This window comes from Tamandua tetradactyla, chromosome 7, assembly GCF_023851605.1.
Source record: "Tamandua tetradactyla isolate mTamTet1 chromosome 7, mTamTet1.pri, whole genome shotgun sequence".
Taxonomy (NCBI): Eukaryota; Metazoa; Chordata; class Mammalia; order Pilosa; family Myrmecophagidae; genus Tamandua; species Tamandua tetradactyla.
Window position 1 is genome coordinate 97,884,894 of NC_135333.1, and position 14,837 is coordinate 97,899,730.

The following is a 14,837-nucleotide window of genomic DNA, read 5'->3' on the forward strand; positions in this document are numbered from 1 at the left end:
AATGTAATCTATTAACAGGTAGTTGAATTTTTAATATCACCACACTCCAGCAATCCATGCCAGTGATAAATGTTCCCACGCCACCGCCGCCTGCCTTTGGTAAGCTATTGTTGCTTGTTTATCTCTGTTTCTCCTTTCCTCAGCCCCCAATTTTCAACTGCCCCACAAGATGAGCTGTTTTGGAGATAGCAAAGTGTATTGCCTACAATGGAATAATTTCACAGAAAGAAATGATAAAATTTTGTATTCCTACCCAAGAGCCTATATGTGAAAGAAAAATCTCTGTTTATATATAAACACAAAATTATTTAACCCGCCATAAGTAGAAAAAGATTTAAAGTTGTTTTTTGTAGTATGAGCAATAGTTTTGTAAAAAACCCATCACTGTTACATCATTTGATTCTTTTAGTCCTCATTTCACTGGGTTTATGTGTGCTCTCTGGTCATGAAATGCAACTAAGAAAATACCTCATACAAAATAGAATGTCAACATTTATTAACAGAATAGCATTAGTTTGCATACAGGTAGAATTACCCTTAATTATGAAATGGACAGCTCTAAAATCATCATCTACAGAATAACATAAACTGGCAATGAAATCACATTTTAAGGGACACAACCACACAACCAAATATTTCTAGAATTTCCAAGCATGCATTTTAAATATACAATAAAAATTATGCATTAATCAAACCAATGTCTGTGAGAGTTTCCTTAATATCTGTAAAAGTTTCTTTACTGAATCTTAGTTTAGAGAAGTTTAGTTTCAATATGATAATGTTCTGTGGGAATGCATTTATAGAGGCAGGCTGGTTTTATGTCTATTAGATTTATACTCATTCGGCGCTGCAGGGTTTAGCTCGCCACTGATTTGATGAATGCAGAGTACCTGGGTGCCACAACAAGAAGCACTATACAAAATCCTAGACATGTATATTCAGTTTGCAAATATTAAATTAAATTCAGGTAAAAAAAACTTTATAAGTTTGCATGTCTGGCATGATATGCTCCCTGAGTCAACATAGCCACTGTAAAGCCACCAATTTTATGAAACAAATGCAAACATTTACAGCATCATTGCAATTGTTTCAAGTATTTTTAAAGAAAAAAATCCTTATGAGACTTGTTGATAAAGGGACTTATTGATATTCAACTTTCTTTTAAAATAAGCAGTACCAAGAAGCCTACTTTTGCCTTTATAATGGGTTTGTAACCATTTCTTAAGACGTTTCTCTTCTTTTTTAACTTATCATTTCGAGCAAGACTTTTATATTTGAGGTCAGGAGTTGGGGGTGGGTACAAACAGGATTGACTAGAATGACAGGAATGTCTGGTACTTTCCACCAAAGAGAATTCAACTATAAGAAAATGATGTTTACGGACTTTCTGAGTTAGAAAAAATATATATATTTATCCTTAAATGTCTTAAATTTCTCCTCTGCTAAATGGGGCAATTACAACCAAAAATATAATAGTCAAATAAGAAAAATTAGAACTTTAAACAATTTGAGTTTATTCAGAAAAATAATACCTGATACTTATTCAGAGCTAGCTAACATATGTCATTTTATCCACATATCCATTCTATGAGATAGGCACTTTTAAAAAATGCCTATTTCATAGAAATGAAAACAGGTCACTTGAAACCATTTATGGCTGAAGCAAAACAAAAACATTTCTTTTTATCCCCAGAAGCCTGGCCCATCTGTTTTGTTTGGTGCATGTGGTATGGGGAGTGGAAAGAGGAAGATCACAAGACAAAGTCTGAGAAAGATGGAGATGAGAGTTTGTAAGCTACTTCACTGAACTGTCATACTCTTTGTTTAAAATCCCATTTGCTTCTACTATCTAAATTATGCTAAGAGATTTGGTCGAAAAAAAGATGGAAAGACATACTTAAAATGGCTTTCCAATTAATACATATTTATGCTATGTGTTCAGCCTTATAAAATATATGAATAAATTGCCTATCTCTTTAAAGAGACAAGTCATACAAAAGGGACAATTAAAATGATATCAGGGAAACTAGCAACCACTGGGTGTAAGAGGCAGGGGCTTGTGTAACTCATCTGAACCAATGGATGAAAGTTTGGACTTTCCTCCAAGGAAGAAAATGTCAAAGGCTGTAGACCTGAGTAAGGGTTCTAATACGGTCAGTTTTTGAGTAAAGAATATTAGGTTTTATGTCAATATGAGTTCTGGTAGCTTAGCAGGGACTCAAGTATGCAACAGAATTTGTGATCTGTCTTTCCCCTTGACATCATTCAAAGAGATGGGAAAGAGGTTACAGGCACTTGTTACTTGATCATGATAGTGGTGAAGTGAAGAGTTTTATGAGGACTTGAAAACATGAAGAACAGATTGAAATTTGTAAGGTTCTGCCTTCAGGTATTTACAATATGAAATGTTGGAAATATATGTTCTACAAATCTGTAGAGGTGAATAAACCTATTTCATAAATGATAATAATTGTAACAATGATGCCACCTAAGGAAGTATCTTAGGTACATCTGTGATATGAAGTGAATTTGAAATTATCCTTGTTAATGATAATTTAGATATTCAATGCCATAAATCAGAGATTATTAACTAAAATTCTTTAGAATGAATTATATCAGAAATTTAATATTTAAAAATATTTCTTAACAAATAAAGAGAAATAAAAAAACCAATAGGCTAAATATGCAGAATATGACTCAAAACAGAGAGCCCCAAGGTCAACAATCCAGAAGAGGCAATAAAGTTTTATCACTCTGCAGCCACAGCTCCTTTACGGATATTACTTTTCTATTTAGAAAAAAAACTCTTTACTACCTCAAGTCATAAAATGTATCTCATGCTCCATGAAAAGCATGATACTTTTCAATAACAAAAGAGCTAAAAATTAGATTTTTATTTCACAGAATATTTGCATGAAAATTAGATCTTGGATGATTTAGAATGTTGTCTGCTATACACAATCACAGCATTAGGGATTGAGACAAGGAAGGAAAAGAAACATGCTAAAAACATAGTTTCCAGAACAATCAAGATTATATTTTCACATACATATCTATATCAATAATGTCTAAAATAATGGAAGACTGGAATATCCAATACTATCCCTTTGAAATGAAAGATATTAAATGAGTATGGAAATAACTGTTTAGTATTTAATGTGTTCATCCTTAACTCTACACATAATTTATACTCAGATTCATGAATGAGCAAATTACATTTTTATAATTTTCTGTTCAATTATTTCTTGGGGGATGAAATAAGAGAGATGAAATTTTAAAGGACAATTTAAAAATTTCTAAGAGTTCAACAGCAACCATTAACTGTTAGCCCTATAGATTTCACATCAGTCACCTCTTTTACCCCTGTTTCTCAATTCCGATGCTTCAAAGCATCCAGTCTAAAGGGCAACATTTCTAAAATTAATGTAGAGGTTAAGATGAATTCAGGAAAATCTCAACAAAACTTTATTTTGGGTGGACCAGAGTTAGCCAAAGTACCAATTTAATTACTATTTCTATTTTTCAGGCTGATTTTCTACCCTTTGTAGAGACCTCTAGCTTAACTTGCCAATTAAGATTCAATAAGTGTAACCCAACAATCGACTAGAAAGGGTATGATGAGAAGGTCCCTAAAGGAATGCTACCCCAAGTTAGCAACGAAACAATATACAAATGCCAGTAACAAATGCTGACAGCCAATGCGCTCTTTAATTTACAAGGGCACATTGTAAATTAAAAGTGATGAATTCCGATTATTCAATATAAAAATCAAACTGAAAACAGTACTTTGTTCCAATAGCTTCTGAAATATCATACTCAATTTGAAAAATGTTTGAGCAATTCTTCAAAAAAGCTAACCTTGATAATTCTAGACATCCCCAAATGCACTAATAAGACCTCCAGTATACTTCCTTTTGGATTGCTTGTTGATAGTGGCCCAAAGTGGTCACTTATTTTTTGGCCTTCTTCAATGTAATCAGAGGACAAAAAGCAAGGGGGTATAGGTTAAGTTAATAAGAGTCTTTCTAGATGACTCTGAAGAGGAGTGCTATCAAAGACCAAGTAAGGTGTGAAGATGGGCATTTACCTTAGTTTGACCACACTAAGAGTTACAGCACCCAGCTACATATCTACTGTCCTTAGTGGAAAATACTATAACCTTTATAGTGGTACTGGGGGAAAAAGGAGTGCAGGGAGTGTTAAAAAAAAAAAAAAAGAAAGAAAAGGGAGGGGGGGTGTCTTAAAAGTCATGTTTCCAAAGAGCCAACTGGTTTAATATGGGCTCTTGCAGAAGACATCAAAATGACTAACAAACAGGTTTCACAATAACCTGCAACAAAACTGACAGTGACATCTTATGTATCTACCAAAAGCAAAAATGGAAAAGAATGACACTGTTCGGTACAAGTAAGGATGTTAAGATCGTAAAATTATTACAGACTTTAAACAACACTATTAACCTTATGTATAATAAGGAAAAAAATGGAAGAAACAAAAGTGTGTATCAACAGCAAATTTCTCAACTAATTATGTACATCCGTACGATGGAAAACTGTGAAAATATATAAGTAATGACATGGAAATACAGATATATAAATAAATAAAATCTTTAATGGAAAACATATACAATGTATAATATTGTACATAGTGTGAACCAATTGTTATAAAAAATGAAATTTGGTTCAAATCCTCAGAAAGAATCTAATAATAGGAATAAACAGGGAAGCATAGATAGCTGATATCTAACACTGAGAATCTTGAGAGTGGTTACAGGAAATTCTAGCTTCATACCAAAAGCTTTCTGTAAGAATAAAATTTAGTTTTCACCCCAAAACAGAGTGCAGAGTAGGGGAAAGTGAGACTTACTAAACAAAGGCTGCAAAACCAGCCCAGGCCAGTTCCGTGGTCAGGGAGGGAAGGAGGGAGGAGCGGAGGGTGGCCTCTGATATAAACTACAGGATCAGCACCAGTTCCTTATAAGGGACGAAACTGTGAGTGAGACCTCTCGGATAGGCTGTAATATCTGGAGCACCCCAGCCACTGGGGAAGCAGGGGAGGGATTTACGTGTTAGGTTTACGGTATTAATGTTGCTACCTCCTGTTGTTTGGCGCAACAGCCACCGCATTTTGGTTATGTACCTGTTCTTGCAAGATCATTAATAAATTCTTTCCTTTTCCGCAATCGGGTGTTTATTCTCTTTCAGGTACAGCTTTCTTTCCAACACTTTCCATTTTACCTAACTCTTCTTTTTACCATTTTACATTTGATCTTTATAATGTGAAGCATGGAATATCACTATTTCAAAATTTGGGAGACAGTACTTCTTCCAAAACCTGAAAAAACAACCCACTAATAATTTAAAATGAAAGAATTTTGTGTTTCAGAAAAAAAAATAATGAAGAGTACTGAATATGACCTAGGTGTTGTGCAATTTTCAGGATTTTTTGTTTGTTTGTTACAGAGACTAGAAACTCTGACTGATATAGGAGTCAATAGCCATTATCAGTACTCCTGAATTGTATCCATGCAACTGTACAAAATTCGTCACCAATTTTAATAATTAGTTCTAATTTGAAATGAGTGCAGCTCATTATATTTTATATTGCTATTATTTTAAAATTATGATTCTAAGTAAGCATTTGCTTTTAATATGAATTTTCCACTGTTGCAATGCATTTATCTACTTGGAAGTTGTGGTTTCTTAAATATCAAGGGCAGAAAGTCTCAAAGACTTGCAATGTCTTCCATAGCTGAAAAAATTGATGGGAAATTTTTCCAGAAAAGTAAACTCAGTGAAATACCTGGAAGAGACATTTTCAGTCATTTTGTTCTATAACAGTTTTAATATTGGTGTTCTCCATTCAAGCTGCTCTAGTTTATTTTCACTCCAATACATTTTTTTAAAAAATGGGACCATAAAATTCTATTGCCTTTATCTTACAGATTAGAGTTCACCAGATGTTCTATGCAGTGAATATCCTGCCCAATCTCCCTCACTAACAAAGTTCAAATCTCCAAAAAAAATCTAATAATAAAATTCATATCTATTCTGCACGTCCAGATATAACTTTTCCTTACGCTAAGTAAATTAAACTATATTTTTGACTGGCAGCAAAGTAGATGGTAAATACTAGTTACACAAAGACTGAAAAGTAAACATTACAGCAAATAAATGAACTTGACTGTGATTGTCTTTGGAAAAAGAAGAAATTAGCCCCATGAATATTTTCTCTTGAGAAAATCAAAGAGAAAAGGAGACCGTGGGAGAGGAAAAGAAGAAAGGGGCCGATGGAGGGATGGGAAGACTAATCCCCATGAGCCCCTTAACTCAGGGCCTGGCACAAGATAAGGAGTCAGCAAATGTCAGCTGTCATTACATGCCAATTATACTGTATAGTAAGTTGATGAGTTTGCGTAAATCTGTAAGTAGTAACTTCAGAGCAGAAGAAAATAAAACAGGTATCATTAAGGACACGATGAGCTGGAAAACCTACTTGAACACCGTTCTTTTTCAGGTGAACTGCAGAATGAAAGAGGCTCATGAACTACAGCACACTGAAGTTTAGATATATGAAATGATTTCCCCATCGTTATATAGCATGAGGAGTGTCAAGACACAGCCATTTAGATCTCCTCACTATATTACTGATAAAAATTAGAATTTAAATCTTGTGCCCATTTGCTTTTAACAAGTCTTTAGAGCAAAGATACCCAAATGCAACTACTTACTATTACTGGTTCATTTGGATTCTTCTATCAAAAGGACAATATATCATGTGTTTTGTGTTTACACATAAATAACATAAGCAGTGATGACTAAGAGGTAATATGTACTTGCATTACTTTGAAAATATATCACATACATTTACTAAATGACTGTTCATATGGAAAGAATATATCCTAGGTAAATAATTTTTTTTCCTTTCAGATAACAAGATTCTGTTGAAATTAGAATAAAAACAGTGGGGCTAATTATGTAATAAAATTCAAACTCCATTTCCCAAGATCCTATTCGTAAATTGACAATAGGTTCTTATTAAAGTTTCAGTAAGCTGGGATTGGAATAAGGTGTACTGCATTACTTGTAGATCTGTTTTTTCACCACTTCTGGCAGAGAAAAAGGTCACTAACCAGCATAGGTAGTGCTATAAGTAGGATACGTGAAAACCAAGAAAAAAATGTTGGAGGTTATTAGTACAAGAGAAACATAATAGTACAATTTAGTTCAAGCCCATCTTTTGCTCTAGGTACTATGGGGAACTCATTTGTTCTGTTAAGCCTTAAGAATCCCCAAAAGGAGAATGCAAACAACCAAAAGAAGTGATTTGCTGGTAACAGACACTAAAAATGTTTTTTATGGATAGTTTTTCATCAAAATATTACTGAATTTGCATGCTGACAAAACATATTAGTTACTTCTTATACAAACATGTACACACACCTCTCACAAACTCACAAAGCAAAAACAAAAACCAAAGCCAAAACCTAGAGCAATTCTTAACATTTTTAAACTTAAAATCATGATTTCAATATACAAAATATAACCAGAGATAGCAAGTTTTATTTTTTGAAAAGCTTTTAAAGGGTGTGCTAAGGGATCTCCATTTTCTTACCTTTTTTCCCATCAACGATTATCTACAGCTATTATTTTATACAGTAATAAAATCTATGTTTTATGGCAAATTCAACTTCCTGGTTTTCAATCTTCTATAGATAATATTCACAGATATTAGAATACTGAGGAGAGTTTTTCTATTTTCTACTATAGCAAACATTTTTTCTATTAATACTTTCTCCTTAACTTTATTGAAACAACTGACATGGCTTCTGAGACTGTAGCAAGTTGGCAGGTATCAAGACACCCATATTTAGCAAAAATTCTTCATTATGGCAAGTAGGTTTTTTTGTTTTTTGCTTGGTTTTCCTAATTAGAGCAAAAGGAGGCAAGCTCTCTGTTGTTTCTGAGGAACTCTCTTTGTTCCTTTAGCCTGCCTCATTCCCTAATCTGTTTCTTCAGCATGATGACATCAGTGAATCATATTGGAAAAATTTTATTCTGAATCATAATTAGGAAGAGGTTTACTGGAGTGATGCTTCTAGTACCTGTTATTAGACTTAAAGTTACTATTATTTGCCACTCACCATTCTTAGCATATTTCATATATTGTACATATAAATTTAAGGCAAGTAAATTAGAATATATAGATATTTTAGATACGTAGTAATGAATAACTGCTTTCAATCTTTGGAGGTGCTTGGTTGGGTTAAAACAGGTTACAAATAGGAAAAAAAGTTGGGAAGACTTCCCTATTCATTCAAGTATAGGGATCCATAATACATTACCAAGACTGGCTCTGTCTGGACTGTGGAACTTCAAGAATGGTTACAGCAACCTTTTTTTTTTTCTTCTGAAACGTATTTCTGCCTGAAAGCTTAGGGAGCAACTAAATGACCATTCACAATCCATTTCTGCATTACGATTTTATTACAAGATACATTCCCTTAATATCCTGAAGCTAGAATCTACATTTACTATAAGCCCTCAAGATTTTCTTCTCATTTAAAAATAATAAAACTGCATCTAAAATGTCCTATGTGTTAGGCAAAAGGAAGCGTTCTATGCATGTGCACATAATAGCTTTATCTGCAAGTATTAATAACACAAAAGTTTTTTCTCCTATTCCAAGAAAAGTTACAATTTGCGGCATAAGTAATAGCTCTTGGTATGGAAGTATCTGTAGGTCTGAAACACAACAGATGCGCCATCAAAATATAATGAAGGTCATTGTGTCAGCTGCCCAATACCTACTGGTAGCACTTGCTACACATGTACAAAGAAATGTTTCAGCAATGAAACTGTCAGAAAATGACTTACCCTCCCTTAATATAGTCAAGGAATGAAACTTCTGTTTCTACCAAGAAAGAAAGTAAGGTTACCTGAAAATAAAAATAAGGTAGAATTACCCACTCGTACTAATTATAATGCTAAATGGACTTTTTTTCTATCTGTTAGAAAATCCTATTTCCTGGCATTTTGAAAATCACTAAAGAGGTTTTTCTTTCTTAAAGTCTACTAAGACTTCTTTTTCTTAACATGTAAAATTATCAGAAGGAAAAGGGCAAAAAAATTAACTTCTTTGTTTGATCCTTTGGAGAACAACATGAAAATTATCTGCAAAGACCTGTTTTACTTCCCTTTTACAAGTAAAAAGAAAGATGAAAAGGAGTTGGAAATGGTTAAAACCAAAAAATCAAAATCAATAAGTTAGGATGTAGAAAAATGGGTTTTTGTCATTTTTTTGTAATGAGGCCCCCAAATATTTTGTCTGTTGCTTTAGCAGATACACAGAAATCCTTAAGAAGGCACTTGGATAAAATGTAGGTTTTACTTCTGTGAAGGAGAAGGGATTTAAGGAAAAATCTTGAGTATCATTTTTTTTCTCAAAATGACTGAATTTTCACAATTTTCAGACTTTCACCTTTACAATCTCTTAGAAAATAAGACTCTGTACAGCATTCCCAAAGAGTTACACATTTTAATGGGTTGTAAACAAACCCTTCTACATCCAATAAAATCAGTCTTAATTGGTAAATGTAGCCTAGAAAGAATATAGTATTTCTTACTAGTAAACTTTTTCATGTCTGCCTGATTCTCTGTTGTCTGATTCCACTGAATGAAGAGTTCATAGCAAAACTTCTGCTTCCTTCAGTGGTCTTACAAAGGAAGACAACCAGTAGGGAGCTAAGCCAAGGTGACCTCCATTACAACCATGCCCAGGGGAAGTTAATTTTTCTTATATATACTTTAATATTAAAATCCTAAATGAAACACAGCTCACTGTTGTTAGATGCTTCTATGTTGATCAAAATTCCCTATATATTTTAGCTCATTAACTCGTACCCTTAATGAAAACACAAAAATTAACTTACTGTTCCAGAATTAATATATTTTTTCTTTTTTCCTTTCTTTTTGGGATTCACCACCTTAAAAAGCAGATAAAACAATTAAACTGTGTTATGTTTTTGAAAAGTGTAGTTCAACCTGCTGCCTTCATTTGCTATGCATATATTCATTTATAAATGCCTTCAATATGGCTATGGAACAGTCATTCTGCCGAAACTTTGCTGTAAAAGTTACTAGTGACCATCATCTTAAAATAAAGGTCTCTTATCAGTCACATTCATCTTAATCCCTTTATTTATTGGTTACCCCTTCCATCTGCAATTTACTGTTGCTTATTGGTAAAGGAGAGACATTTCTTATACAAGATCCCAAATAATAGTGATTGCTTTGTAGAAAGATTATAGGTTGCCAAAGAAAAGTACTCTTATTTTTTTATCAAGGTGATAAATACTTACACAGCAAGTCACCCAATGTGTAAATATTTAAAGGATCTATTGGCCTAATTACTGCTTTGTAATGGTAATAATTTCCACCAGATATTCATCTAGTATCATAGGTGGTAAAGGTGTAATTTGTGGATTAAGAGCGTTTTTTTTGTTTGTTTGTTTGTTTGTTTTTTTTTACCATTTATGTCATGAGGATATATCACTCATTGTGCTACTACATTGTACATGACATTGGGGAACACAACACAGGAAATATAAAGATGAGCAAGACCTTTCAATCTAATAGGAGAAATAAAATGTATAAATGCCTTAAGTTCTTTGGTTCATCTCAGCCCAACAAAGGGAGAAACGGTTTTCACAGAGAAAGAAAGAATAAGATCTAAATATAAGAACCAAGACTTTAAAATTCCTAGAAGAAACTGTAAGGAGGCATCTCCAGTATCTTGCGGTAGGCAAAAGGTACAGGCAACAACGGAAGAAAGAACAGATAAATGGGACCTCAAAACTAAAAACTTCTGGCCATCAAAGGACTTTGCCAACAAAATGAAAAGGCAGCCTATGCAATGGGAGAAAATATTTGGAAGCTACATATCCAATATGGTTTAATATCTAAACTATATAAAGAAATCTTGCAACTCATCAATAAAAAGACAATCAACCCAATTTGAAAATGGGCAAAAGACTTGAACAGACATTTTTCCAAAGAGCAAATACCAATGGCCAAAAACAACACATGAAAAAATGCCCAATATCACTAGCTACTAGGGAAATACATATCAAACCCACAAGATATTATTTCACACCCACTAGAATAGCCACCATTAAAACAAAAACAAAAACAAAAAACCAGAATACCACAAGTGTGGGAGAGGATGCAGAGAAAGAGGAACACTCACTGACTGCAGTCACTGTGGAAGACAGTTTTGCAGTTTCTTAGGAAGCTAAGTATAGAACTGCCATATGATCAGTATCCCTTTATTAGGTATATACCCAGGAGAACCGAAAGCAGGGAGTCGAACAGACATTTGCATACCAGTATTCACAGTGGCATTATTCACAATTGCCAAAAGATGGCAGCAACCCCAGTGACCATCAAGCAATGAATGATAAACAATGTGGTAAATACATACAATGAAATATTATTCAGCTGTAAGAAGGAATGAAGTCCTGATAAATTGGACAACATAAATGAAACTTGAAGACATTATGTGGAGTGATATAAACCAGAAACAAAAGAACAAATATTGTACAATCTCACTGATGAACTAATTATAATAAGCAAACTCACAGAGTTACAATCTAGAATACAGGTTAACAGGAGATAGAACAGGGTTAGAAAATAGGGAACTGAAGCTTAATTTTTGCAGAATTTCTAATTAGATTGATTGTAAATGTTTGGAAATAGATAGCGGTGATGGTAGTACATTATTCTGTAATTAACAATGCTGAATTATGTGTGTGAATGTGTTTGAAAGGGGAAGTTTTGGGTCATGTACGCTGCTAGAAGGAAAGTTAGAAAAAACACGGGAATGTATAACACAGTGAACTGTGCTGTAGATGAAGACTTGTAATAGTACAAATGGAATGTTCTTTCATGAAATTATAACACGTGTATGTCACGATAACAAGGTGTAAAATTTAATAAAGTGATTAATGGTAAAAATCCACCTATTGCAAACTATGGACTACAGTTAATGATATTTTAATATATTTTCATTAACTGTAATAAAGGCACCACAGCAATGCAAAGTGTCAACAACAGAGGGGTATATGGGGAAGATGTACATTTTACATGACTTTTCTATAAACCTGTAATTTTTCCAATTAAAAAAAAAACCCTTATGAAAGCTGAAAGAATAGGCACAAAGTACAACATATAGTATGATTCCGTTTATGTAAAATGTAAATATAAACAAATCTGTAGAGACAGAATTACATTTTGTTTATGTAGGGCTGTGGAAGGATAGAGGAATTAAGAGGTTAATGCTAAGGTGTATGAAGCTTTTCTTTTTAGAGTAATGGAAAAGTTCTAAAATTGAATGTGGTGCTGAATGCACAACTCTGTGATTATACTAAAAGCCAATGATCGTTCACTTTGGACGGATTGTATAGTATAGTGAATATATCTCAGCATCAAGTTTTAAAAAAAAAGATTTATATACCATGACCAAACAGATTTATCCCAGCAAGATAAGGCTGGTTTAATACTTGCAAACCAATGAAAACAAATTAATTGACAATAAAACTTAAAACACATGATCTTCTAAACAGATGCAAAAAAAGTACCTGACAAAATCCAATACATTTTCATAACAAAAAAAAATTCAACGAATTAGGAAAAGAAAGCAGTTTTCTCAACTTGATAGAGACTATCTACAAAAAAACCACAGATGACTTGTTACTTAAAAATGAAAGACTGCAAATTTCCCTCTTAGGAAATTCAATGAGGGAAAGAAGTATCTTTTCAACAAATGATGCTGGGACATCTGGATATATGTAGGTAAAAGAAGGAAGTTGGACCTATATTACTTCAAACTATAGTTACACATTTACTAAAAATGGACTGCATATACAAATATAAGGGCTAAAGCTAAAATGTCTTAGAAGAAAACAGGAGTAAATCTTTGTGACCTTGGCTTAGGCAACAGTTTCTTAAATATGACATTAAAAGCACAAGCATCATTAAGAACTGGGGACTATCAAAATTAAAAACATTGTGTTGCAAAGGACACCATTAAGAATATGATAATACAGCTCACAGTAAGGGAGAAAATACTTGCAAATCTATGTCTAGTAAGGGATTTATGTCTAGAATAATAAAAAAAAACCCATAACTCAATAATGAAAAGACAAGCCAATTAAAAAAATGGACAAAAAACTGAAGAGATATTTCTCCAGAGAAGATACACCAATGGCTAATATGCACCTGAAAAGATGTTCCCCTCAGTAGTCATTAGATAAATGAAAATAAAAGAAAAACACGAGAGACCACATTACACTCACTAGGATGGCAACCATCCAAAAGACAGACAATAACAGCAAGTGTTGGTGAGGACGTGGGGAAATTGGAATCCTCATACATTGCTGGTAGGAATATAAAATGGTGCAGTCACTTTGGAAAACAGTTTGGCAGTTACTCAGAAGGTTAAAATAGAGTTACCACAGGACCCACTCCTAAGTAATATACTCAAGAGAAATGAAAACATACGTCTACTCAATAACTTGTATATGAGGATTCATACCAGCTTTAATCATAATGGCCCCAAAATGGGAAAAATCCAAATGTCTATCCGTTGATGAATAGGTAAATAAATGTGGTATTTAAAAAAATAGAATATTATTCAACTATATAAAGGAATGAAGTACTGATGCATGTTACAACATGCATGAAGCCTGAAAACATTATGCTAGGTCACAAGAAACCACATATTGTATGATTCTATTTATATGAAATATCCAGAATAGGCAAATACATGAAGGCAGAAAGTAGAATAGTAGTTACTAGGGGCTGGGTGAAAGGAAAGTGATTGCAATGGGTTTCTTTTGGGGGTGATAAAAATGCTCTAAAGGTAGAGTCATGATTGTTTCACAACCTGTGAACATATAAAAGACCACTGAAGTGTGGTATATAACATACATTTCAATAAAACTTACAAGAAATGAACTGGCTCCCTTAAAACTCAATTTAGCTCAAATACTCCTTAATGGAAAACAATGAAAATATACTATGAAAGTATGCTTAAATATCTATTTTGCACAGCAGTGAATAAACATGAAATACTGAGAAGAGAATCATACCATATTAGATAACACAATTATGGTTGTCTAAAGTGCTGGATTTTATTGATGTTTTTAGTTCTTAGTATGCCCAGGAATGGAAGACTCACATTGATTTCATTCATTCCTGACTACAGCACCATAGATTCTGTAGATGTAGTCAGATATCTTAAAACATCGCAGGTCTCCCTCACCAGCCCCCCACCTGGCCTTGCAAATGCTCAGGCCCTTCTTCCCTGGTTAATTTAGCTGTCTTATGTAAGTCTGGGAGCCTTAAATATCTGGATGCATGGGAAAGTGATGCCTCCTACCAAACATTATGGTAAGCGTAACTCTGTTCTACAACAGGCTTTTTCTCTTGGTTACCTGACAAAATTTTCCTTGCATGTGTAGAGAATAAGAAGTTAACAATGTATAGGACCATGGGCTGTCTGCTGAAATGCTAAAAAAACTAAAAATATTTGTACATAATATATAATAGTTTCCCAGATTTTCTTCAGACTTATCTCCTCTACTGACAATGTATATAATGAGAAAACATTTATATATGATGTTAAAGCACAAATATCTTTACAAGGTAAGGAATAATCATTTCTAAGTTGCTTTGCCATCTCATCAGATGTGGTACCATCTTCTCATTAAGCAAGCTTTCTTGAGCAAGACAGAGTGAAGACTGACTGGAACCAAAGAGTAGAACATGTTATAAAAA

The 14,837-nt window shown here is 33.4% G+C and overlaps 1 protein-coding gene and 1 long non-coding RNA gene across 5 annotated transcripts in view; one reads left to right on the plus strand and one right to left on the minus strand.

Annotated features, from left to right (window-relative positions):
* CPNE8 (copine 8) overlaps positions 1-14,837 on the minus strand; it is a 236,060-nt gene that overhangs the window by 45,922 nt on the left and 175,301 nt on the right. For 3 of the 4 annotated variants that reach the window (XM_077170498.1, XM_077170500.1, XM_077170499.1), the window contains 2 exons: positions 9,932-9,985; positions 8,877-8,938 (listed from right to left, as the gene is read on the minus strand). The exons of the other annotated variant lie outside the window; for it this stretch is intronic. In XM_077170498.1, coding sequence (XP_077026613.1) covers positions 8,877-8,938; positions 9,932-9,985 — 116 coding nt within the window. The remainder of the gene's footprint in view (positions 1-8,876; positions 8,939-9,931; positions 9,986-14,837) is intronic. 4 annotated transcript variants of the gene reach the window in all.
* Positions 1-14,837, plus strand: part of LOC143691676 (uncharacterized) — an 80,745-nt gene that overhangs the window by 30,244 nt on the left and 35,664 nt on the right. The gene's annotated exons all lie outside the window — the stretch shown is intronic.